Source organism: Scyliorhinus torazame, chromosome 11 (genome assembly GCF_047496885.1).
Source record: "Scyliorhinus torazame isolate Kashiwa2021f chromosome 11, sScyTor2.1, whole genome shotgun sequence".
Classification (NCBI taxonomy): Eukaryota; Metazoa; Chordata; class Chondrichthyes; order Carcharhiniformes; family Scyliorhinidae; genus Scyliorhinus; species Scyliorhinus torazame.
The window spans coordinates 103579150-103603984 of NC_092717.1; the positions used below are offsets into that span (position 1 = coordinate 103579150).

General features: G+C 43.8%; 1 protein-coding gene across 1 annotated transcript; it reads right to left on the reverse strand.

Moving 5' to 3' along the window:
* Nucleotides 1–408: 408 nt before the first annotated feature.
* Nucleotides 409–24131, reverse strand: LOC140385933 (potassium voltage-gated channel subfamily B member 2-like). Its single transcript, XM_072468584.1, has 3 exons — nucleotides 24097–24131; nucleotides 20413–20551; nucleotides 409–7651 (listed from the first exon to the last, which is right to left on the reverse strand). Exons 1-3 carry the CDS (start codon nucleotides 24129–24131, stop codon nucleotides 5549–5551), a joined length of 2277 nt encoding a protein of 758 aa, XP_072324685.1. The 3' UTR covers nucleotides 409–5548.
* Nucleotides 24132–24835: the final 704 nt, after the last annotated feature.

The window sequence follows — 24835 nt, forward strand, 5'->3', positions numbered from 1 at the left end:
GTTGTTGCCCTCCGAATGACTGAGCCAGAGGTGATCATTTCGATGGACATGGAGAAAGCATTCGACAGGATTGCGTGGGGGTACCTTTTTGAGATTTTGGAACATTTTGGCTTTGGGCCAAAGTTTATATCTTGGATTAGCTTTTGTATAGGACCCCCACTGCGAGTGTCCATACTACTGTCCTGAGCTTGTGGTACTTTCAACTGTACAGAGGTACAAGGCAGGGGTGCCCTTTATCTCCATTATTGTTTGCCTCAGTGATGGAGCCGCTAGCCGTTGCATTGAGGTATTCTACCCATGTTGGAGGGGGAATAAAGCGTGTAGGGTGGGAACATGGTTTCCTTATATTCAGATGATTTACTGTTATACATCACGGACTCACTCTCCAATATGTGGGGGGGGGGGGGGCGCAATGGAGGTGCTCAGGGACTTTGGCTCTTTTTCAGGGTATAAGTTACCTGGACAAGAGCAAAGTTTTTCCGGTGAACCCCCCAAGGAGGGGAGCGGATTGGGAAGGTTACCCTTCCGTCAGGCCAAGACTCGTTTCCAGTATCTGGGAATTCGGGTGGCCCATAATTGGGCCTCGCTCCAAAAAACTGAATTTAGCCAGTCTGGTGGATGGGATGAAGGCTGATTTGAAGAGATAGGATGCTCTTCCTCTGACATTGGCAGAAAGAGTATAGATTCTGAAGATGAATATTCTCCCTAGGTTTCAGTTTCTGTTCCAGTGTCCCCTGTAATTCTTTCTAAGGCTTTCTTTGGTAGGGTCAATAAGTTAATGTCTACTTTTGTGTGGGCAGCTAAGACCCCTTGGGTTCGCAGGGCATTTCTGAAAAGAGATCGACAATGAGGGTGGGTGCTGTAATCTGCTGTGTTATTACTGGACGGTAAACATTGAAAAGGTGCGGGGGTGGTTTAAGGAGTCAGCTTCTATATAGGGCGGATGAAGGAAGCTTTGTGCATAGGAAGGGGTCTGAGGGCCCTTGTTACTGCCCCACTTCTATTCTCTCCAGTGAAATTTTCATCGAGCCCAGTGGTAATAGCCTCTTTGAGGATTTGGAATCAATTTAGGCAGCATTTTAAATTAAGCTCTATGTCATTGTTGCCGCCGATTTGTAGAAACCATAGGTTTGTGCCGTCTGGTTTAGACTCAACGTTCAGGGCATGGGAGGGGGAGGGGTTGTAGAGGTTTAGGGATTTGTTTCAAGAGGGCAGGTTTGCTGGACTAGATGAGATTGTGGAGAAGTTCCAGCTCCCGCGAGAGAATGTATTTAGGAACTTTCAGGTGCGTGATTTTATACGTAAGGAACTTCCTTTGTTTCCCCTAGTGCCGGCGCCCTCGCTTATGGATCGGGTTCTGTCCTCGGATGAGCTAGGGGAGGGAAGGATCGCAGACATTTATGGGCAGCTGTTGGCGATGGAGCAGGCATCACTGGAATAACTAAAGAAGAAGTGGGATGACGATCTGGGTTCCATCTTTGGAGTGGGTGTGTGGAGTGAGGCACTTTATAGGGTTAACTACATGCCCTCATGTGCAAGGTTAAGTCTGATACAGCTGTTCAAGGTGATGTACAGGGTGCACCTGACCAGAGCATGTATGAGTGGGTTCTTCTTGTGGGTGGAGGGCAGGTGGGAATGGTGCTCTAGGAGGCTGGCGATCTACACGTACATGTTCTGATCCTTCCCCAAGCTTGTCAATTTTTTGGGTCTCCTTTTTGAAACAATGTCAGGGATTCTGGATGTTAAGCTGGAGCCATGCCTGTAGGCCATTTTTGAAGTGTTGGACTCACTGGTGCTGCAAATGGGGACGAAGGCAGATGTCTTGGCCTTCATCTCGTTAATAGCCTGGAGGTGAGTTCTGTTTGGGTGGAGGTCTCCAGTGCCGCGTACCTGGTGGCATTCCTGTACCTGGAGAAGATCAAGCATGCGATGAGGGGGTCTGTACATGGGTTTTACTCAAGGTGGCGGCCGTTCATTGCCTTTTTCAGGGAGCTGGTTACCGTCAGCTGTTGGTGGGGGGGTGGGGAATTGGTTAGTTTATTAGGGTCTTCCTGGTTGGGGGGGGGGCAGTTGGAGGGAAGTAGTATTGGTATTGTATTGGGTTGGGATGGGTTGTGTTGTGTAGGGGTTATTCTTGTAATATTGTAAAATTTTGTTTGAATAAAAATATTAAAAAGAGAAGAGTGCTCTTAAAGAGTGTTCTGGTATTTTCATTTCACTAAAAGCTATTTTTTTTCATAAAACAGCAAAAACTTCTTTCAGTTTCAAGCTATATTTTACCTATTCAAATATCATTCACAATCAACCAATGTATTTGTAGCAATCTGTCTGGCATGACCAGTATTAAAATGCTATCAAATGTAAAGATCTGCTTCCATCATTTCGAAAAAATATTCTGCAGTGTTACTTGTCAGTAATAAAGAGACAAGAAATATTATTTGCTCAGTGAGAAAGAAACATGTTACTTTCAAAACTTAAGGTATCAAACCACAGGTTGAACACAGGTTAAAGCCATTACAGTATGCTTCTACTGTATTAGAACATACTGACATGTACAGAAAACACAGTCCAACAATTCAGGCATAACATTTCTGACTGGCATTAGTTTAGCTCATTAAAAAAGTGTCTATCCTATCATTGCTATAAATAAAACTTACTGATTATAACAACTAAAAGATTTGCTTTTCGTATTCTCTCATTAATTCATGATTCAGAAGAATTCTCAGTACATCACTTAAACAATGACATTAATCAAATTGCAAATGAAATATGTCAAATCTTATATATTAGCAAGTTCAGTATCTGTACAGTGACAGGAACTTAACAATCTAGAGGAAAATTTCCATGTGCACCAGCTGTAACAGAACTGTAAACCTGTTTTCTTAAAGATCAGCTTTACAGTTCTGTTACACATAATTCAGAAAGGAACTTTTCCAATATGATGAGAATTAATGACCATACACCAGGAATCTCCAGAATAAACTATCAGATGGCTCCATTGGAAAATCTCCAAATGTTGGTAATTTAAATTCTGACCACTGAGCAGTCATCAATTTTAAGAAGTGGAATATATGTTGTATTACTTATCTTGTGATGGACAAGAACTTAGACAAACAAACACTTAACATTAATAGTGGAGTCAGCAAAGTTTAGAAGGGCAACAATAAATAATTATTCCCCTGAAAACCCTTTAAACTTTTGTAGTAGTCTTGGGTCCTCCAAAATACACAAATATAATATTCAAATAACCCATAAAAATAGAATTCTGACAAGAAAAATACAGTTTATCCATTTGTAATGACTATTTGGCAAGTATCAATATAAGATAAACCAGTGAGAGACTAATGCTGTGCATTCCGATTCCTGGTCATTAAATCCTCCCCATTCTTTCAAAACGCAGATTTAACAAAAATATATTAAACTAACAGATTTATGCAAATCTCAACTTAATATCTTCTTATTACAAATAAATACAGCCTAAGTAAAATAGTTTCTGCCCCTTTTTTAAAGAACGTATACCTAATCAGGATAAGATGAAATGATGTCCTGGAATTTCCTCCATGGGCACAATTGGGAAATTGTGCCCTAAATATATTTGACAATACATCTGTATGGCTGAGGTGAAGCTGCACCTAAATCTCTGAGTAAACAAAGAAACATAAGCCCTAATGTACAATTTCCTATGCATCAGTGCAGTTAACAATGTAATTGATTTGTCACTCGATCAGAGCTCATGGGTAGAATCTTCTATTCTGTTTAAGTTCGGTGGCGGGCGTGGAAGTGATTCTCGCTGGGGCGGTGATCCTGCATGGCTCAGCCTTTTACTTCTACATCCATGCGGAGCATGACAAATTTCGTGGTGTAACAGGCAGGAAGTATCTGCTATAACCATATGGGATCAAAGTTCCGGGCACTATATTTAAAGGGCACCTGGACAGCTTGCACCATCCCTTCCATCTATGCCTGGCCACTGCTCCACACTTTCCGGCTAACCCTTCTTCTCTTCATTGATTGGCCATCCTCCATGCAACTTGCACTGCCGTCACCCAGTCTCAAGCATGGGCTGTTTTTTACAGTCACTCCCCAAAGAGAACTATGCAGCGACAACTCACCGTTAATCAAGGAAGAAGTCAACCTCGCCAAATGCATGCCACTTATGTACAGTCGTAACAGTGAACATTCTAACTTCTCGCTGAGGGGGAACTTAATTCCAGCCAGATGGCCTTTTAATGAGTATGCATGACTTGCAAATGCATGGAAAAGGGCTTCCTGCCATTGTTCATTAGGAAACTCAACCCATCTTTAACCTGCCATTAAGGTCCTGAGAACTTTGTCCCTAAAGTTAATCCCGATATCGGAAAACTGATTTTTGGCCTCACATCAAATTAATTCCCCCTCCCGTCAGGTTTCCTGCTGCTTGCTGCTGGTGGGACTGGAACATTCTGTCCCATGGGTCCTCAAGATGCTTGGGTATTATAAACGTGAGGAAAATGTTTTTACAAGTTAGGCCTGAGACTACAAGGCAATCCGCATTTATTTCTCTGTTACACTAACTTGAGAATAATTAATTTAGATAGTTCTGTATGGGGTCTGAAGTATTTTTAAAATTTTCTTCCCAGCAGAGGAATAGCCAGAAAGCGGGCCATCCTTCAAGTTTGTTTTTAAAATCTATGATTTCTGTCAGCAGGGCAGAAACCTTACTTCACTACTGGTCATTGTTAGTCCATTGATTAGAGCTGGATTCATGTGGCCTTGGGTGCCTGTGCAAATGAGAATCCGGGTACAATGTAATGAATGACCCCATTCCTGAACAAGAACAATTGGAAGAAATTCATGTGTTCAGGCGCTGGGGTATGTCCATTTTGTGAGAGGGATTCATTTGGGTGCCAAATTTTAGCAATATTTTATGGTGTTTAATTCATTTGCACCCAGATTTTCCGTGCACTTGGGCATAAATCAGGAGGAAACTCCAGGTCACTGTACTTGTTATTTCTGTTTATCGGTTGCAACTTTGCAACAAGACTTTATAAAGCTCCTCCAGGCATCATGCTGTGAAGGAATAAAACTGCATCAGAATAACTATTTTCTGTAATTGCTTCATTTTATGAAATCTTGGCATATTTCCAACTATTTACAAAGAATTATATCTTACAGGCTCTAAGCACCTCTGTTTCACATTGGTTTCTAATTCATGCATGTCTCTTCTGTCCTCCTTTTGTGCAAATCCTAAAATATTCCAGTGTAGTGAACTTGTGGTAGAATAAAATGATTCTAGTCTTTTCAGTGGAAAGGTGAAAACATCTCCAAATATTACAGCGCTTGGGCTCCACATGGAACCCTGGGTTTTGTCCCACTGCTCTCAAATCCCTTGTCTGCAGCAAAGCAGTCTCTGATGTTTTGAGTCAAACAGCGGCTGATTAAAAGATTCATCATGCCATGCAAAAATATCATAGGCACATGAATTATGCCATTTTATTAAATTAATAACAGGCATCATCCAACTAGCAGTTTTAAAGAACCAGAAAAAATGATTTTACTTTATCCATAGTCACATGCTGGTTTCGCATGAGGATGAATAACCTCCTTCTCCTGGAGTTACGTGAATTTCCGGTGTAAACATGTGATTTTCCATTTTGTATCCAGCTTGGTTATCGTCTTTTTTGCCATCTCCTACTGCATCATATGTGCAGTTTTGACTGGTGTATTTTGGAGAAACAGCAACCACAACAGGCACATCTTCGATGTGGTTTGCATCTTTGCTGTGTTTGTCATGCCCCCCACTGCAGCTGTCCTTCTGCTGCACAATGTGTTCTTCCACCAGCAACTCTTCATCTTCACCGCTGTCTGTATCAATGCAACCCTTCCCCCCTTGTGTTTGTGTGAGCGCATCAGTTTGGAAAGCAAAAAGTCTCTGCTTAGGCAATAGTTGTGGTGATCCTTTACTGGATGTCTTCTGGAGAGCTGGTATATCAATACTCAGGGATAGGCTCTCATCTCGAGAAGAATTCTCCTCGAGCAGAATAGTGCTGATGTGATTAGGTGTAGACAATGAAAAGTCTGTCACTATTACTGGCAATAGTCGGGCAGTACTTGTTGGTGTCTGAGGAGTACCACTTTTAATTTCCATAAAATTAACTTTAAGTGACCTAGATTTCAAAGGATTCCTACCTTTTAGTGAGCTCTTGGGGCTTTCCATTGTGCTGTCTAAGTTGGAGCACCCTGGCTGCTCTGTGGCAAAACTGAAAGTTTCATTCACATTGAGTTCGCAAGCTCCATCTTGGAACGTGCTCTTTTCTCTGGTAATGAAAGGCTGATGCTCATTAAGGGGATCAGGTCTAGCAAGCCATCTCAGGTGCACTTGCTCGGCTATTTTTGAAGGGTGTGGAGACCTTTCAGCTTCAGTAAAGTCAGTGGTACAACTTGCAAAGCTGTCAATGCTAGATATACTCCGCATGTCCAATATTGGTTCTGTGGGAGCAGTGAGCAATGGGTCGGTTGAACAAGGAACCTCTTCCATTTCCAGTTCTTCTTCATGTATAGGTGATTTAATAGACTGTTCTATCTTGCCACTATTAATATTTGGTTGAGACTGTGTCTTTGTCATTCGATTATATATTTCTTCCAGCTTCTGAGCATTCAGATGCTGTGGGCTAGGGATGGGGTTATTCAACCGCTCATTTGAGTTATGCCTGCTTAGCTCCTGGTATTTAGACTCAATGGACTTATTGGAGCTTGTTTCTGACATTCTCCACCTCCAGTTGCTTGGTGAAAGGTGATTGTCCAGGGGTTTTTCTTGCTTAATTGCATTATCCTTCCCTTTCTCAACCACAATATCCATAAGTTCCATGCTGCGAGCAAATGCATCTTTCAAGTTCATTGAGACAATACTTCCATTTCTTTTGGCTCTTTCAAGAGCTTCCCTTCTCTTAATTGCTTTCTCTTGCCTTTTCTGTTCTTTGTAGAATTCTGAGAAGTTGTTTACAATGATTGGTATTGGCAGGGCTATCACAAGCACTCCAGCAATGCAACAAAGACCTCCAATTATTTTCCCTAATAGTGTTTTGGGATAAATGTCCCCATATCCAACTGTTGTCATAGTGATGGTGGCCCACCAAAAAGATGCAGGAATGCTGGTAAACTTTGTTGCATCTTCGTCCTTTTCAGCAAAAAATACCAAGCTCGAAAATATCATAATGCCCATAGCTAAAAACAATATTAGCAAACCTAATTCATTATAGCTTCGCCTGAGAGTAAAACCCAATGACTGCAGTCCTGTTGAATGTCGGGCCAGTTTAAGAATTCTCAGTATCCTCATAATACGAAATATTTGAACAACTCGTCGAACATTCTGGAATTGGAGCACACTCTTGTTTGATTCAGTAAGAAAAATTGTGATATAATATGGCAAGATAGCCAAAAGATCAATTACATTTAGTGGACCTTTAAAAAACTTCCACTTATTGGGCGATGATAAGAAGCGCAAAAGATACTCCATTGTGAACCATGCAATGCACACTGCTTCAACATGGGCAAGTTGTGGATTGTCGTTGGTTTGTCCAAACTCATCTTTGTCCTGAAGTTCAGGAAGGGTATTGAGAGACAAGGCAATAGTTGACAACACGATGAATAAGATGGATATGATGGCCAGAATCTGCAAAATACAACAAAACACAAAAAATTATTGACTCTTTTGAATGTCTGACAAGGAGTGTTGTTGAATGATTGCAGCATTTAAAATGTTTTACAGAGGTAAATAAAACAATGAAAGGAGAAAACTTGGTTTTCAAGCAAATGAAAAACAGTTTTAACATTTTGTTTTTAAATTATATAAATTGATGTGAGTTCACAGTGGTTTTATTGTAGTTTATTAATATATAACAGAGTGATTTTAGAAACGATACTTCTGGCTGGTAGCAGCATATATCAAAAAGTCACAAGTGTTATCCCCGGAACTTTCTGTCAGTTATCGAACAAACCTCGAACAATGTATGGAAAATGAGAACCAGTATTCCTCCCCAGAAGTGCACACTTGCAAAATGGGCTCTAACATTTTCACTTTTAAATAAATAAACTATTGTTATTAAATTAAATCCATTGTTATTGACTTAAAATAGTATTTTCAGAAAATCCTCTTGATAAGAAGAATAGGAAGTGCCCACGCTAAGAATTACAGCATTTTTTGGGAAGCTGTTACTTTTAACACTTTCACAGCACTAAATAGAAGAAATTATCAACAATATTGTGCACTTAATGGCAGAATATACCTTATTTTGCTTTCAATGCAAATGGATACATTTATCTTAAGTGACTTTAGAGGCAGGGAATGTGATAGTGGTGTCAATGCTTTGAAACAGATTGGTGCCTATTCCCAGAACAATGGCCGGAATTCTCCGGTTATTAGGATTAATTTTTCCTGCTGGCAGCGCAGCCCCGCCCACGGGTTTCCGGCCGGTGTTGGGTGGTTTCAATGGGAAATCCCATTGGCAAGTGACGGGAAGATAGAATCCTGCTGCCAGTGAACGTCGCCCTGCCGAGAAATACGAGGCTGGGGGACCGGAGAATCTCATCTATTGTGCGCAGAGGCCTAAGGCCTTACATTATGCATAAGGTGCACAATGCACACCAATGCAGGCAGAAAGCACAAAGGGATAGATGCTTGCAGGCAAATTAGGCACTAGGCTCAAGAAGCCACTGAAATCCATGCAAATGGGATAGCTGCCCATAATATGGCTGAAGTTCCTGGACAGCACTCTATCTATGTAGAGCCAGTTTAGGTACATGGGAACGGAAGGGGACACTGACATTCAATAAGTTCATCTGCACTTTGCGTAACAACTCCATCCTTACTTTACGTATCTGCTGCTCCTCTTAGATCCCTGGCCATTTTCTCTCTCTATTCCTGTAAAATGTCTAATGAACAGGAAGGCAGCAGTCCTTCACTGTTTGTTTGCACCTGGCAATACATTTCCGGTACACCAGTAAATGATGTAATGCCTAATGTGCTTTATGCAGTTTGGTATATAGTGTATCGTCAGAATTATAGCAACTGTGTTTGGCTGGTATTGTGGTGCCTGAATCCCTGTATTAATCCCCAAGTATAATTTTCTAGCCTTGGGGAAACTTCCCTGCTGAGAAGTGCATGTCTGCATTTCAGATGTCTGTTGCACCAATAAAGTTGAAAGCTTGTGTGTAGTATACACATATATTTCCGATATATGCCACTGGCAGGTAAAGATCCAGCTGCTAGTGCAAAACAACTCTCCATTTTCATATTGCACTCCATTAGTGGAATTTAGTGGTGGTGACATGGGTCCCACACACTAGTTGGAAGACTGGTGGGGGCCCTGCATCACATTTCCATGAGAGGCCTGTTGCTGTTTTGAGGTAATCACTTACCTGGACAGCATTGGGTCTCCCACAGAATTCAGACCTCAGATGGGTGGAAATCCCACCCCCAAGAGCTGCTGGCCAACTAGACACCAGCAGCTCTTCAGTAACAGCACCGCCACAATGGGCGGTGGCCACTGCCAATATTGCACTGGGTTCAACTCAGGATGGATTCTTTGGAGTTAGTTGTTGAGATGAATTGGGGATCCCAGGGAGGAGGGGCTGGGTGGAGAGCGGGGAGGGAGTGGCTTCCTGGGGTCTCTCCTCTTCCTGATGTTGGCTTCATCAATCAGGCACAAAATAAGTTTGAACAAGTGATGACCCCTATGTGAAAGTGTACAAACTCAGCAATAGCATGATGGGAAAAATAGCCAACTTATGTAACCAAGTGTGAGACAGCTGTGTCAGCTAAGGACCAAGATCAGACCCTGACAAACTAGACAAAGCTAAGAATCCACATAATTGTATCATACAAGGCCAGAAGAGGGAAGATAGTGCCTGACCTTATTAAAACCTGATAACAAAGCCACGATCTAGGAATGTCCTAATAACACAACTTCCTCATGACCTAGGTCCATCTGCGTCAAGGCATCATGAGGGCAGAGGTAAAAACAAAATAGGACCACGTCTTAAATCCTCTAAAGACAAACTACTGCAAAAATGCCGAGTCAGGGTCTTTCCATGACAACATGTTTGATCAGAAGTTATGACTGTATTGACATTTTTGAACAAGGTCTGTTTTGTAAAATGATACAGCTTGTGTATAAATATTGAACGTTTTCTCCATGTCTTTGCGAGCTTGAGAAAGAATGAGCAGGTTTACCTTAACAGCTCTCTCTCTCTCTAACCTGTAGCCATCTGCATGCAGACTTTGGTCAATAAAGACAAAGTTATTTATTTCGAAACAGAGTTGTAAAGTCGTTTTCTTCACAGTCTTGAAGTAGGAAAGATTTTAAAAGACGACAGTGGCGCTGCGAGCCCTCACCAATACCCTGAGTGGCTTCCGTGGGGGACCGAACAAGTGATCGAGCACGAACCCGGAGAGCGGAGACGGACGGCGCAACAAGGTAAGCTTTAACCTTGGTCTCTCTCTCTCTCTCGGATCGGTGTTGTGACCCCTCGTCCCTGACGGATAGCGCTGACAGGTGACGGTGTTCGAATCTAAATTTGACTGTGAGTAATGTTCTCAGGGTCTGGGACCCGGTTATCGTTCAAAGCCTAAGGTCAGGGACCCCCTGCTCTTGTTTTTTTTTCCCAGGACAGGGATACACAGGCTTGGCTAGGTCAGGGACCAGATTTGGATTTTTGACTTTTAAATTTACAAGGTAGTTTTTCCCCATTTTTTTTCTCTTCTCTCTCTCTTTTAATTTTTTTTCCACTCCTTAAAAGTCATGGGCCAGAGCCTGGACAAAACGGAGGACAATTCTCCCTTGCTTTTTATGTGCACACATGTTCCCTGATAAGGAATGCAATTTACGCCTCTTGTCTTCAGCTTTAAATAAGAAATTCAGATCTGAAATTTGGCCACTAGGTGGTACCTGGAATTTAGAAAGCTGCACCGCGGCAGAGACAGCCATTTGGTCTCGGAATGCCGGAGCCAAATGGAAGAAATTAATTACCAAATGGCAAAAAGAATCAGACAGACCACACAAACTGTCCTTGTTAATGAGTTGGAGGGACAATGCACGTAGGAGAGGGATTGCTGATTATAAAGACGGAGAAACCAAAGACTGGGAAACGTTGAAATTCGAATGTGAACTATGGGACAGGAAAGATCCTAAGAATCAAGGGGGGGATAATACTGCATTGGGCGATAAGCAGGTCGGAATAGTCCATCAGATTAAAAATCAGGAGGAGCCTCCCACTACCTCTGGCATGCCGTTGTTTCCCTATTTGATTGATACAGAGGAGGAGGAGGAGGAATTAAATCCCACGATACCCCCATGGCCACCTCTTCCCAGCTCCACGGTGCGGCAGCCCCGTTCTCACCCTCCCCCTTGTAACAATCTTGCTGCCGATAATCTCCCTGCTCCTATTACTCCCATTGCAACACGCACTCGCTCAAAAGCACCAACCACCTTCCTCGATCAGCCCGTTACCTCTGTTAATCAGGCTTTCCAAGAATTAACTATCAGTACAGCACCGGTAGAGGAGCCTTTTCCACCACCACCTCCCCCTGCAAATTTTCCAATCCGACGTCTCGTTAACCCTCGAGCGACTGATGACGACGACCAATTTATTGAGACATGGCAGGCTTTTAAACCTCAGGAGCTCTGTTTGATCATGGCTCACTGTCCGTCACATAAAACGGACCCAGAGGGCTTTACTGAATATCTGAGGAGAACTGCGACTGTGTATGGTGCTACCCCTAGGGATCAGTATTCCCTTATTTTTTCATCCCTTCCCCCAGATTTAGGTGAGAAATGGAAACGAGAATTAGGGGATCATGGAACCACATGGGATGCATTTAAAACCAACAATCCATCAGATGAGGCTCAACTCACTTTAATGTTCCCAGCACTTAAGCGTGCTCTCCGTAAACCTGTAGATATCTCCAAAATTCTTGATTGTACACCCACTCCTAAGGAGGAGGGTCCTGAATTTTTTGACCGCTTTTGTGGAATTTACACTCTTTATTCCGGTGATGAGACTTTTAATGCGGGCTTAAAATCTCCCCAGTTCAATGCGTTGCTTATGCAGGTCGTGCCTGACCGCATAGCAACCAGTATTAAAACTAATAATATGGATTGGTCTGATAGCTCCAAATCCCACATGCGACGTGCTATCTCTTATTACTGGAGCAATGGCCGTGACAGAGAAGCTTTCGGAAGGGACCCTCCTACACCCAAAATAAAGTCGGAGTTTGTCCAGCGACCCCCTCGCAGGAACCCCCCACCTTATGAACGTCACCAAGGCCCTCCCCGGCCTTGTCCTCCAACCCGAGACAGTGTCACTTGCTTTAATTGCAGACGGACGGGTCACTACGCTAGGGATTGCCTTGCATCACGCAGAGACAGGGCACCCGCTCCACGGCGGTATGCTCCCTTCACTGACTCCCACCCCTATTGACTGGCCCGCTCCAATTTCCCGGTTCTCTCTGGCGACCACTCTGAGGAACCCACAGCTACAATTCACATTGAGGGTATTCCCGTCCCCTTCCTCATTGATACAGGGGCAACTGCTTCTATGTTGAATTTGACGTTAGTTAAACAATATTGTTTTCCTCTCTCAGACGAATATGTGGAACTTTCTGGTTTTATGGGTGAGGGGGCTACATACCAACTCACGAAACCCCTTCTGGTTCAATTTAATGACCGTCAATGTTGTATTCCCTTCACTGTCACGCGTACCCTCGGTGTTAATCTTGCTGGCCGTGATCTGTTATGTCCCTTACAAGTTGAGATTGTTTGCCTTGACGACGGCGTCACGATCTCCACGGCTCCACAAGTCCAGCCTCGAAATTTACCCCTTTTTTTCACTCCCCAATGGTGGTCCGTTGATTTTGATCCCTCCAATTTTTCATCTCCCTTGCATGTTCCTCATCCACACGTGACCCTTTGCTATGACCACACGGGGTGCTCCCCCGATTTGGAGACCATCTACCAGGACTCCCTCGGGTCCACGGTGGCGGTTACTTTCATCGCTCATGCTGAGGGAAAAGAGGGCTCTGCATTTCTTGTTGAAGTGCCCCTCGTATTCTGGAAACAGTCTGGACTAGTGGCACCTCACGTTACCCTCACTGTCAATGCAGGCTACAGTGCCAGGTCACTGGGCTTTCTGGTTGCTACCCTCCAAGGAAAATGTGATCCTTTTTATACTGGACGACAGACCTTCCCTGAAGGCACGTTACAGTATTTTTCACAGCCCTTTTGTGTTGATGGTACATTGAACCACCATCGGACCAACCGTTCCCCATCCCCAGAGATTCCTGCAGACTTATGGGCTGCATCGAAACACGAAGTTGGTCTTACTAATGTGCCTCCAGTTCTCATTAAGGTTAAGTCCGGTGTGCCCCTGCCCTCCATTTCTCAGTACCCTATTCGCCCTGACGCTGAGGAAGGAATCTCCAGCATGATACAGTCCTTCCTTCAACAGGGAATTTTGGTTCCGTGCCAATCGCCCTGTAACACTCCTATTCTTCCGGTTCCTAAGGTTGGGCGGCCGTCTGAATGGCGTTTGGTCCAGGACCTCCGCCGTATCAATCAAATCGTTGAACCCTTGCATCCCCTGGTCCCTAACCCGGCTACAATCCTCAGTAATATCCCGCCTGAGGCAGCTGTCTTTACCCTTGTGGACTTACAACACACCTTTTTTGCAATACCCCTTGCCGCTGAATCCCAGTATTTGTTTGCCTTCACATTCAAAGGGCACCAGTACACTTGGACTAGGCTACCGCAAGGTTTCATTCATTCACCGACACTCTTCTCACAGGCACTGCACTCCCAATTAGCTACTTTGACACGCCCGGGGGGATCTACTATTATACAGTATGTCGATGACTTACTCCTTGCTAGCCCTGACTTTGCTTCTAACGAACGCGACTCCATTTATCTGCTCACCCGTCTCCATTCCTGGGGATATGTAATACCACCTAATAAAGTACACAAAGGGCAGAGGGAGGTTAAATTTCTGGGCGTTCTGATAAGCGCTACTGAACGTTCCCTTACGCAGGATCGTATTACTCCCATTTTGCAAACCGCACGTCCTACCTCGCCGAAGCAGATGAGAGCCTTTTTAGGTTTAGTGAACTTTTGCAGACAATGGATTCCGAATGTTACTGCTCATACCAAGGAGCTTACTCCTTATTCCTCCCAGAATTCACCCCTTAAGTTTGAACTACCCGATTTAGCACAGCAATCTTTTGTTACTCTCAAGAACGCGGTGGCTTCCGCCCCGGCTCTAGGACGACCTCTTTATGACAGGCCCTTCCAGTTGTATGTTAATGTCCTTGACCTATGTGCCACGGGTGTCTTGACACAGGAACATGGTGACCAACGCCGTCCGGTTGTCTATTATTCTACTAAATTGGATCCAGTAGCTTGTGGTTTGCCCCCCTGCACTCAAATTACAGACACTGACATTCTGGAAGCAGCTGCTTTCCAGATTCCAGTCTCAGCGCAGAAAGCTGAGCTATTCGCCCTTACTAGAGCTTGTGTTCTGGCCAAAGACCAAAGTGCGAATGTGTACACAGACTCTAGGTACGCTTTTGGTGTCACCCACGATTTTGGCCGCCTCTGGCAGCAACGTGGATTCCTTACCTCTGCAGGCTCTCCCATTCTAAATGCTCTTTGGGTTAAAAATCTCCTCGTTGCTATTCAACTTCCTCGTCAATTGGCTATCATTAAATGTGCTGCGCACACTTCCGGGGACACTCCTGTGCAATTAGGAAACGCCCGTGCTGATTCAGCCGCTAAGGCAGCGTCTGCATCAGCCCCTATGATTGTTCCCGCAGGGGGTACACAGGCTTTAAATCAGCTACCTATTCTAGCAAAAAAGGGCATGCCAGAGTTAGCTGAAATTCAAAGGTTACAGAGGGACGCCTCTGATTCTGAGTGCACACTATGGAAGTCAATGGGGTGTTCGCACTCGTTGACACAAAACCTCTGGCTTACCCCAGTAGGTCAAGTTTGTGTTCCAGATTCGTTATTGCCGATACTTATTGATTATTTGCATTCTTGTACACATCTTGGCAAGGAGGGAATGGTACAGCTACTTTTGAAAACTTGGTGGCACCCAGATCTGAATACAGCAGCACAAATGCGGCTGGATCGATGTCTTATTTGCGTGAAAAATAATAAGGGTAAAGGCATTAAATGCCCTCCCGGAACAACCCCCTTGCCAGATGGTCCTTTTGCCTGCATACAGCTTGATTTTAATGAATTACCTAAAGTACAATGCTATAAATATTGTTTAGTAATCATTGATGTATTTAGTAAATGGATTGAAGCCTTCCCCACCACCAACTGTACTGCACATACGGTGGTAAAATTACTATTGACAGAAATTATTCCCCGATTTGGGATTCCCAGAATGATGAGCTCAGACAATGGAACACATTTTGTGGCTCGAATCAATTCTGAATTATGCGAAGCACTCAAAATTAAACAACAGCTGCACTGCGCGTATCATCCACAGGCAGCAGGAATTGTAGAGAGAGCAAATGGGACCTTAAAAGAAAAATTATCTAAATTGACCGAAGAAACTGGATTAAATTGGCTAAAGGTATTGCCTTTGGCACTGTTTCACATGAGGGTTACTCCACATTCGCGGTCCGGACTGTCAGCTGCAGAGATAGTCTACGGTCGGCCAATGAGGACTCCCTGGGATGCCCATGAAGAACCCCTAGAGGGAGTAGACCTCCACGTTATGGGAGATAAAATGCTGAGTTATTTGAAGCAATTAACATTTTCTTTAAAGTTTCTCCACTCGCAGGTAAAACAGGCCCATCTCCCAGCAGCAGCCGGAACAAAGATCCCTCGATATCCAGTAGTCAAACCAGGAGACTACGTGCTGATAAAGAATTGGGACAGAGAGAAGTTAGGGCAACGCTGGAGCGGCCCTTTTCAAGTATTGCTGACTACACCGACTGCCGTTAAACTCGAAGGACGTTCGAGTTGGGTACACCTATCGGATTGTAAGAAGATTGGTTCCAGCCCCAACGAGGACGCAGAATGAGGATCTTCATTATCACATTTGGACTATTTGGACTAATTGGTCTTAATGGCCATTCGACAGTAGGTGAACGAACTGACCAAGAGCTGCGTGCTAATAGCTTTCTATATATGTCATATATTTATGCTGACAGATTGAATGTAAGTAACTGTTGGGTTTGTACCCGTATCCCCATCCATTCCAAGGAGGGGCTATCTCTCCAATCACTCCCATTCCACTTAGCAGAAACAGTTGAGTGGATACTGCGTCAAAACCGAACACAGGGGTTCGGTGGAGATATGAAAATTTGGAAATCGGCTGGCTATGGGATGACTAGATTTTTAGCCTGGTATCAACCTGGATATCCCCATGTTTCGAATCCCCCTGCCCTTACCATCCCATCGAGCACTGCGCAAGGATCCCTATGTTTTAGTAAATCAGGAGAAGGACCATCAATGGGGCAGAGTAGGTGTAATCTTACAACCGAATGGCAGGGACCGATACCAAACCCTCCAACAAGGGTATGTTTGTTCTTGATTGGTCCAGGGTGTGGAATAAAACATCAAATAGCTCATGGACGCAAAATTCCCAGGTACCCTGGATGACAATGGCTGAGAATTTTACGGCCTATAACGGGACCTATTTCATATGTGGCACTAAAGCATACTCCTGGCTTCCCAGAAATTGGACAGGGTCCTGTTATCTAGGATATGTCGTACCCTGCATGCACCACCTACTCTCCCTTAAACAACACTCCTCACGAATCAGGAGGACCATTAGTAAAACCGAGGAGTTCTTTATGATCGCCTTTCCACAATACGGAACAGGCAAGGCAGCAAACGAACTGATCCTTATGGCCTCGGCATTGGAACAACTGTCGAACATAACAGCAGCAGAATTCAGGGCAACCGGACGGGCACTAGCCGAGGTCTCGGCTGAGCTGGTGGCTGTCCGGACTGTGGCATTACAAAATCGAATGGCTCTGGATTATCTGTTAGCCTCGCAGGGAGGAACGTGTGCCATTATAGGTCAGGAATGCTGTACTTATATCCGAGATGCCTCTGAAAATATTACCAACCTAGCTGACCATATAAGACAGGCGGATCAACTTCAAGAAATTGGCCAAGAATTTCACAATTATAACCCACCAGGTTGGTTAGGTTGGCTGGGACACGGATTGTTCGATTGGATCTTTAAGGCCTTCATATTATTACTATTAGCAATAGGATTGCTTGGATGCTTGTGTCAATGTATTTACACCCGTCTCCTGAATATCCCTATTTGAACAAATTGAGTGGTTGTCCTGATGGGACAACAGGAGGGAATGTGAAAGTGTACAAACTCAGCTATAGCATGATGGGAAAAATAGCCAACTTATGTAACCAAGTGTGAGACAGCTGTGTCAGCTAAGGGCCAAGATCAGACCCTGACAAACTAGACAAAGCTAAGAATCCACATAATTGTATCATACAAGGCCAGAAGAGGGAAGATAGTGCCTGACCTTATTAAAACCTGATAACAAAGCCACGATCTAGGAATGTCCTAATAACACAACTTCCTCATGACCTAGGTCCATCTGCGTCAAGGCATCATGAGGGCAGAGGTAAAAACAAAATAGGACCACGTCTTAAATCCTCTAAAGACAAACTACTGCAAATAAGCCGAGTCAGGGTCTTTCCATGACAACATGTTTGATCAGAAGTTATGACTGTATTGACATTTTTGAACAAGGTCTGTTTTTGTAAAATGATACAGCTTGTGTATAAATATTGAACGTTTTCTCCATGTCTTTGCGAGCTTGAGAAAGAATGAGCAGGTTTACCTTAACAGCTCTCTCTCTCTCTAACCTGTAGCCATCTGCATGCAGACTTTGGTCAATAAAGACAAAGTTATTTATTTCGAAACAGAGTTGTAAAGTCGTTTTCTTCACAGTCTTGAAGTAGGAAAGATTTTAAAAGACGACACCTAGAAGATCACAGGGAAGGCCATCAGGCGAAACCCCTTTCTGCTGATGATTAAATACCAGCAGTGGGGAATGAGAGGACCTCAATAGGCTCCGGCGAGGAAGACCACCCTCCACTGTTCCCACTTCGGATTTAATCAGAGGGAGGGGGGAAGGAGGTGGGATCTCCTCCCCATCCATCCCGTCCTGCTAAACGGACAACCTCTTGAACTTCCATGTGTGGGAGAGGGTTTGGGGGTGAGGTGGCATTAAATTCTGCCCCATGTATTAGCTACTGGCACTAATGATATACAGATAACACCGTCAACTTGTCATTAATGTATAATTTCCCTAATATTAAATAAGTAATTATTTTATGATTAACAGTTCAAATATGGACATGGCATTATGGTAGAAGAATTAATACATTCAATTAAGTGGCAATGTTTGTAATTTTTTTCCTTATGTAATAGTTAATGACCCTCTATTTAAAATTCAGTATCTTAAAAATTATTGAAATAGAAATAAAAATGTTGGGGTGTAGTGTGAAAACAGTGAGGAGCCAACAACTGTCAGACATTGTATTTATGACTTTTGACTTTGCCATTTTATCCTGGATGTACGCTACAGACACTAAAACATGGTTATGTTTCATATTCTAAGATGTTAAATGCGTGTTAAAGATAATTTGATACACTTATTGAAATCCGTAAGTTAAACAGATTTATTGATACTCCCAAAGAAATTGTAACCATGGAGGCTCCTGGTTATTTCTGATGATCGTTGTAGATCTGATACAATAAAACACAGATTGATTAGCTTCAAGCAACCTGCAAGAATAGAAGATTGTCATTTTACTTGTATTTTTCTCTCCCACTTAACCCAATGCTTCTCTGCTCTTTATTTCTGCTTCTGTACCGGATTTGACAATTAATTCATCTGCTCTGACATACACTTCTCAGTCATTGTGCTATCGGTTTCACAATTCTATTGGGTTGGTGAAGGAGATATACGGTTGCTTAACCTATTCAACCAAATTCCTTAAGTTTTCTTCACTGTGATCTTAACAGCAACTTACCAAGCAAAGGTTTTAAAAGCCTAAACATAAGGGTAAGTCTAATGGTAGGCATTATTAGATAGATTTTACAGCAAATTAGGGCACCACTGGGCTTTAGCAAACTAACATGAGCGTTTATAACTTGACTATGTGATTATGATTGGGTAAAGTGAAGGTGATGTTCACACACATATATACTGCATTGATTTAACTATTAAAAACACCATTGTAGAATTAGGTCAGAGATATTCTGAATAACATTTTACATTATATTCTGAATAACATTTTACTCTATGTTTTAGACTCTTTCAAGAGGTAGTTAACCACCAGTAACATTTCAGGATGATAGACCAGAAAAAAAAGCTAATTTAAACATCGGATGCGATTCAATAGAATAGTGTGGTAGCGAGTGGGAATTGCCGCATGCTTCCCGATGCTCAGCCCAGGGAGGCTGGCAACGCAACTCAATGTTAATTGATCCACTTGACGAGGCCTCACGGGCTTCTCACTGCAAATGAAAGCTCGCCATGTGATTCGCCAGGACCGCTCTCGCCAGCTCCCCGCTAACAAGGTCGAGCAGCACTTAAGCTGCACTAGCTCAGCCAAAACCAGCCAGCTTGCAATAATGGCACCAAGGAGACCGGCCCCAAAATTCGGGGATTTTGACCTAGGGAGGCTCTTGGTCGCAGCGGAGGCCAGGAGGGATGTCCTGTTGTTCCACCGAGGGTCCTGGAGGGTGAGCCACAAGGTAGCCAGTGCTGCCTGGGATGAGGTGGCGGCAGCCGTCAGCTCGGAGAGTGTGACCTGGAGGACTGGCCTTCAGTGCCGGAAAAAGGTACTGATTGCCATACTGACTGACCCATCCCTCCCACTGACCACATGTCTATTCTTCTGCAGGTCCTCTAGCTGACGGAGTCGGCCCATCCCGGGCGGCCCTATCTCCTGACTTTTAACTAAAACAATCTCTGACCTCCAAGTGAGATTCACATTGTCTCAGAACTTGGAGACTATCCAAAGTGAATTTACGTAAGTCCCTTAAGGCCTGAAGAAAAATAAATGGTCATTGCTTTAGACTGAGCTAAATGCGATGGCAGTTCCCAAAAGTAAAGATCAGGAATGCTAAATTACTCTGCTACCCTTGCCGCTCTCCATTACTAGTTTTTAAGAGATACAAATGATGAGACTGCCTCTTTTAGGGAGATTTTGATGGAATCTTGAGGAAGTTCCGTAAAATGTTAACTTTACAATAAAAAGTAAATGCCATGGCAACTGATGAAATGTTCTCTACTTCAGTATCAAACATTCAAAAGCTTTTACAGTATTTTCTTGCAGCGCATCAGTGCAAAATTGCTTTATCGCTTCCTGCCTGCTCTACTATTCCATCAATTGCTGTGTTTTTATGTCTCTGAGTGGTCAAACAGTATTGTAGCACAATCAATGCAACGACAGAAGCTTCACTCAGTTCATAGAAATGCAGACTTTGAACGTAGACAAACCCTGGCTTCTTCAAGCATCTGATTTTGGAGACAGATTTTTAGATTATAAGCTTAAATCATTCTTGTTAGCTTTATAAGTCTTAAAAATGTCCTCTACAACATGAGGAGGCAAATTTCAGCATATTCTTTAGGCACTAAAGAATCTCTGAGAGCAAAGTGGGAGTTGTCTCTTTAGCCGAAGGTGTCATGTTGGTAAAGGAGTTGAGCTGTGAGCCAGGATTGGCTGTTTCAAAGTGGGTGATTGGAGGGTGCGTACACCATTTCCATGAAAATTGCTTCTAAACAGCGCTTGAGCACTAAATCTGCAGGTCTCCAGTTTAAATTATGGTAATCACACATTTACCCCAAGATTATGAGTTAAAATCAGACTTTCAAAGCAATAAGTTTTATTCGCAAAATATCCAGTTCACCTGCCTTTTCATATCAGTCTCCAAAATAACCCCTTGACTTATGAGATAATCAAAATAATCAAGAAGGGAATGTTGAGCTTGGCTATATGAAGGAGTTCAATTCACACAGGTAGGGACAACAAAGAACAAAGAAAAGTACAGCACAGGAACAGGCCCTTCGGCCCTCCAAGCCTGCGCCGACCATGCTGCCCGTCTAAACTAAAATCTTCTACACTTCCTGGGTCCGTATCCCCATCCTATTCATGTATTTGTCAAGATGCCCCTTAAACGTCACTATTGTCCCTGCTTCCACCACCTCCTCCGGCAGTGAGTTCCAGGCACCCACTACCCAACACAGGATGCTTTAGTAATATATGTTAAATAATAATTAAATGCTGTATATATATATATATATAAATACAGGTGGTCTGAAAGGGATAGACAAGTCAAAGTAATGTGTGTGCGCCTTCATTGGGAAGGTTCTGATGAAGATTTATGCTCAAATTATTGGCCTATCTTTTTCAAATGTTTATTGCCCAGCTATTCCAAACATTTTCTGTTTTTATTGATGACTAAATGCAGCATTCAGAGCTCTTTTTTTACATTGATTTCAATGCAACCACATAATTGCACTCTTGGATGCGCTCGTACAAGGAACAAGAGGTTAGCATGCAAATACAGTAAGAAATTAGGAAGGCATGTTGGCCTTTATTGCAAGGGGATTGGAGCACAGGAATAATGAAGTCTTACTACAATTGTACAAGCTTTGGGGAGACTACGTCAGGAATACTATATGCAGTTTTGGTCTCCAAATTGGTGGAGGCACTGCCATGGAGAATGTGGGAAAAGGGGCATTGCACAGGCACGTTCTTTCTGTTTGCAAAGGACAGGGCCCTGTGTGTGAATATACCAATAAGTTAATTTCAACAAAATTGGGGGCACAGTGGCAGTGGTTAGCACTACTGCCTCACAATGCCAGGGACACGGATCCAATTCCAGCCTTGGGTGACTGTCTGAGAGGGGTTTGTGCATTTCTTCCTGTGTCTGCGTGGGTTTCCTCAGAGTACTCCGGTTTCCTCTCACAGTCCAAAGATGTGCATGGTTAAGTGGATTGGCCATGCTAAATTGCCCCTTGGTGTCCAAAAGGTTAGGTGGGGCTACTGGGTTTCGGGGATAGGTTGGGGGTATGGGTCTAGGTAGGATGCCCTTTCAGAGGGTCGGTGCAGATCCTATTGGTTGAATGGCTTCCTTTTGCACAAGGGATTCTATGGGATTCTATGAAAAGCTTGGCAGTTAACAGTTTCCTGCTGCATTCTCCATAGCAATACCTTCACTAATCAGTATCCACCTGCCAACAAATCAATACCCTCTTCCCATAAATTGCTGCTCCCTTAGAGATTTGCCATTCTTGTGAATGTCATGATGAGTGCAAGATAAAAAGCCTCAATATCCTGGGTGAAATTCTCCGGTATCGGCGCGATGTCCGCCGACTGGCGCCCAAAACGGCGCAAATCAGTCGGACATCGCGCCACCCCAAAGGTGTGGAATGCTCCGCATCTTGGGGGGCCGAGCCCCAACCTTAAGGGGCTAGGCCCGCGCCGGACGAATTTCCGCCCCGCCAGCTGGCGGAAAAGGCCTTTGGTGCCCCGCCAGCTGGCGCGGAAATGACATCTCCGGGCGGCGCATACGTGGGAGCGTTAGCGGCCGCTGACGGCATTCCCGTTGCTACCCTCCTCCAACAAAGCGCGTGTGCAAATAAACTAACCCTCTGAGTTTACCCTATCTTGAGTTTACCCTTGAGTTATTAATAGAAATTGGATCACATCAAAACTGAGGGATAGGGAAATGTGCCACCATTTATAAATGGAGAAATGAAAATGAAAATACCTTTCTATTTACAAAAGAGGGTGAGAGGAACAATCAGGGCTGTTTAAATGAACCACCCTCCTGTCCATAACAAAGATTAATTATAATTCTTTGTCATCTATTTTTATAAAGTTGTCCATTTAATTCCGATTAAATTAGTGGTTACCTCCCTATTAAGTTTGTGTTTGTATTGGTACCATACAGAACTTATTTCTACCAAGTCCAAGTTTACTGCAACAAACTACTATGTGCTAACTCAGCTTAGGGTTGCCAAACTGTTTCTACTGATCAAATGTAAGCGAGGCGATTAATGAGAACACTATTCTTTTTAGCTTTGATATATTTACTGACAAATAGCTTTCCTATAGTTTAACCCACATTCACACATGGAATAAAAACAGCCCCTTAGAGAAAGCACCAACATGTCACTGCATACAGAACTTCACCCAACTACAGCAGTGGGGTAGATATTCAGTGGGGTTGAATAGATGCTGTGGAGGTAGTGTGAGCCCAAAACAAGAGGTTTGAGGATTGCCAGGAATTAGCCCTTTGGCTTCACTTGCATAATTCTCACCCCACGAGAAAAATCAATATTGGGTAACCTGCCAGATTGACAGCAGCCCTCAGAAAGGCTGCAGCCAGTGGGGGCGGAATTTTCTGCTCCCCACCGCTAATATGAGGAATCCCAATCGGGCGGAGAATCCTGCGTCGGTCCAAAAACGGGTTCAATGCTGGGTGGAAGACCCGACCCAGCCGGCCATAGCAGGCATCCGACCCAGCGCCGGCGGGAACATGCAAATTCATTATATGCATTATATGCATTAATTTGAATGTGATTAGTGGGCTCAAAGGCCCAATCTCCAACCCCCCGTTATGCATCGACCCCCCCAGGAAGGAAACCAGAGCAGCTGGAGGAAACCCACGCAGACACATGCAGACTCTGCACAGACAGTGACCCAAGCGGGAATCGAACCTGGGACCCTGGCACTGTGAAGCAACTGTGCTAACCACTGTGCTACCGTGCCGCCCATAATTGGGTACTCTAAATTTATAAAATAAAAAAAGCCAGGAAAACTTTCCTTTTCCTCATATCTGCTCCCTCCGCCCAATGCATTTAAAACTGCTATTTTTTGAAGTGTCAGAGCCTTCTTAGAAAGCCCACAACAGTTTACTAACATTGAAATCCTTGAGATGCTTTGAAATACTTAACATTCATGCAATTTCACAGTGCAGTACCTTTAACTAGCCTTTGATTGACAGCTTAATGGTTTAAACACTGCAGGCAGGAGGTTTGTTTATTTATCTTACCTTTCAAACTTGAATGCATCTGAAGTATACGCCATTGACCCTAACCGCAATGTTTATAAACATCCTTGTATTGATTGACAGCTTCTGGCCACTTTAACAATGCTTAGTGCTTTCTGCAGTTAGAAAAGAGGAAATTAAGGGCTCAAGGGGGGCTAAAGAAGAGGATGGTGATAAAGGGGGAGTGGGGTGGCTGAGGTTTTGGTGACTGAGTGGGCAGCTGGAGGGGTCAGGTAGCCCTCATGCATGCGTGGTGTGGGGGGTGACACCTTATTCCCGTGCTAGAAGTGCTCCCCTTGTTGGCGGAGGGGGTCAATATTTGCACTGCGTGGGGGGAGAGGAGCCTATCTCTGGAAGCTGGGATTGGGGTGTCTGTTCAAAATGGTGGCCCGAGACCGGTAAGTGCCTGCTCTCCACTATGCATAATTTAGCACAGTAAAGGTATGAGAATCCCACCAATGCTCCCAGCACCAGCAGGAGAGAGTCCTGATTCTCTGCTGGTGGGGGCACTTCAGTTTTGAAACCAATTAATCCCACCCTGGGTGTGGAGCAGGCTACAGCAGGGGAAAGATGTGGTGATTACAAGGACTGTGAAGTTGAGTAGAACACTCCTGTTCCTCCTAGCCCGAAAGGAAGGTTTTATTTTAAAATAAGAAACAATGTGGATCCGACTTAAGTAAAAAAAAAATCAGTCCCGTTTTGGATGTGAATAGCGGGGTATTTCTCAGAACCCGCACAACTG

Excerpts from the sequence above, each read along its gene's own strand:
- LOC140385933 (XM_072468584.1), bottom strand. The coding sequence starts at position 24,131 with ATGGCGTATACTTCAGATGCATTCAAGTTTGAAAG. Across the intron at positions 20,552-24,096 it reads GATGCATTCAAGTTTGAAAG|ATGCTTGAAGAAGCCAGGGT; the intron begins GTAAGATAAATA and ends CTCCAAAATCAG. Across the intron at positions 7,652-20,412 it reads ACACAGCAATTGATGGAATA|ATTCTGGCCATCATATCCAT; the intron begins GTAGAGCAGGCA and ends TGTATTTTGCAG.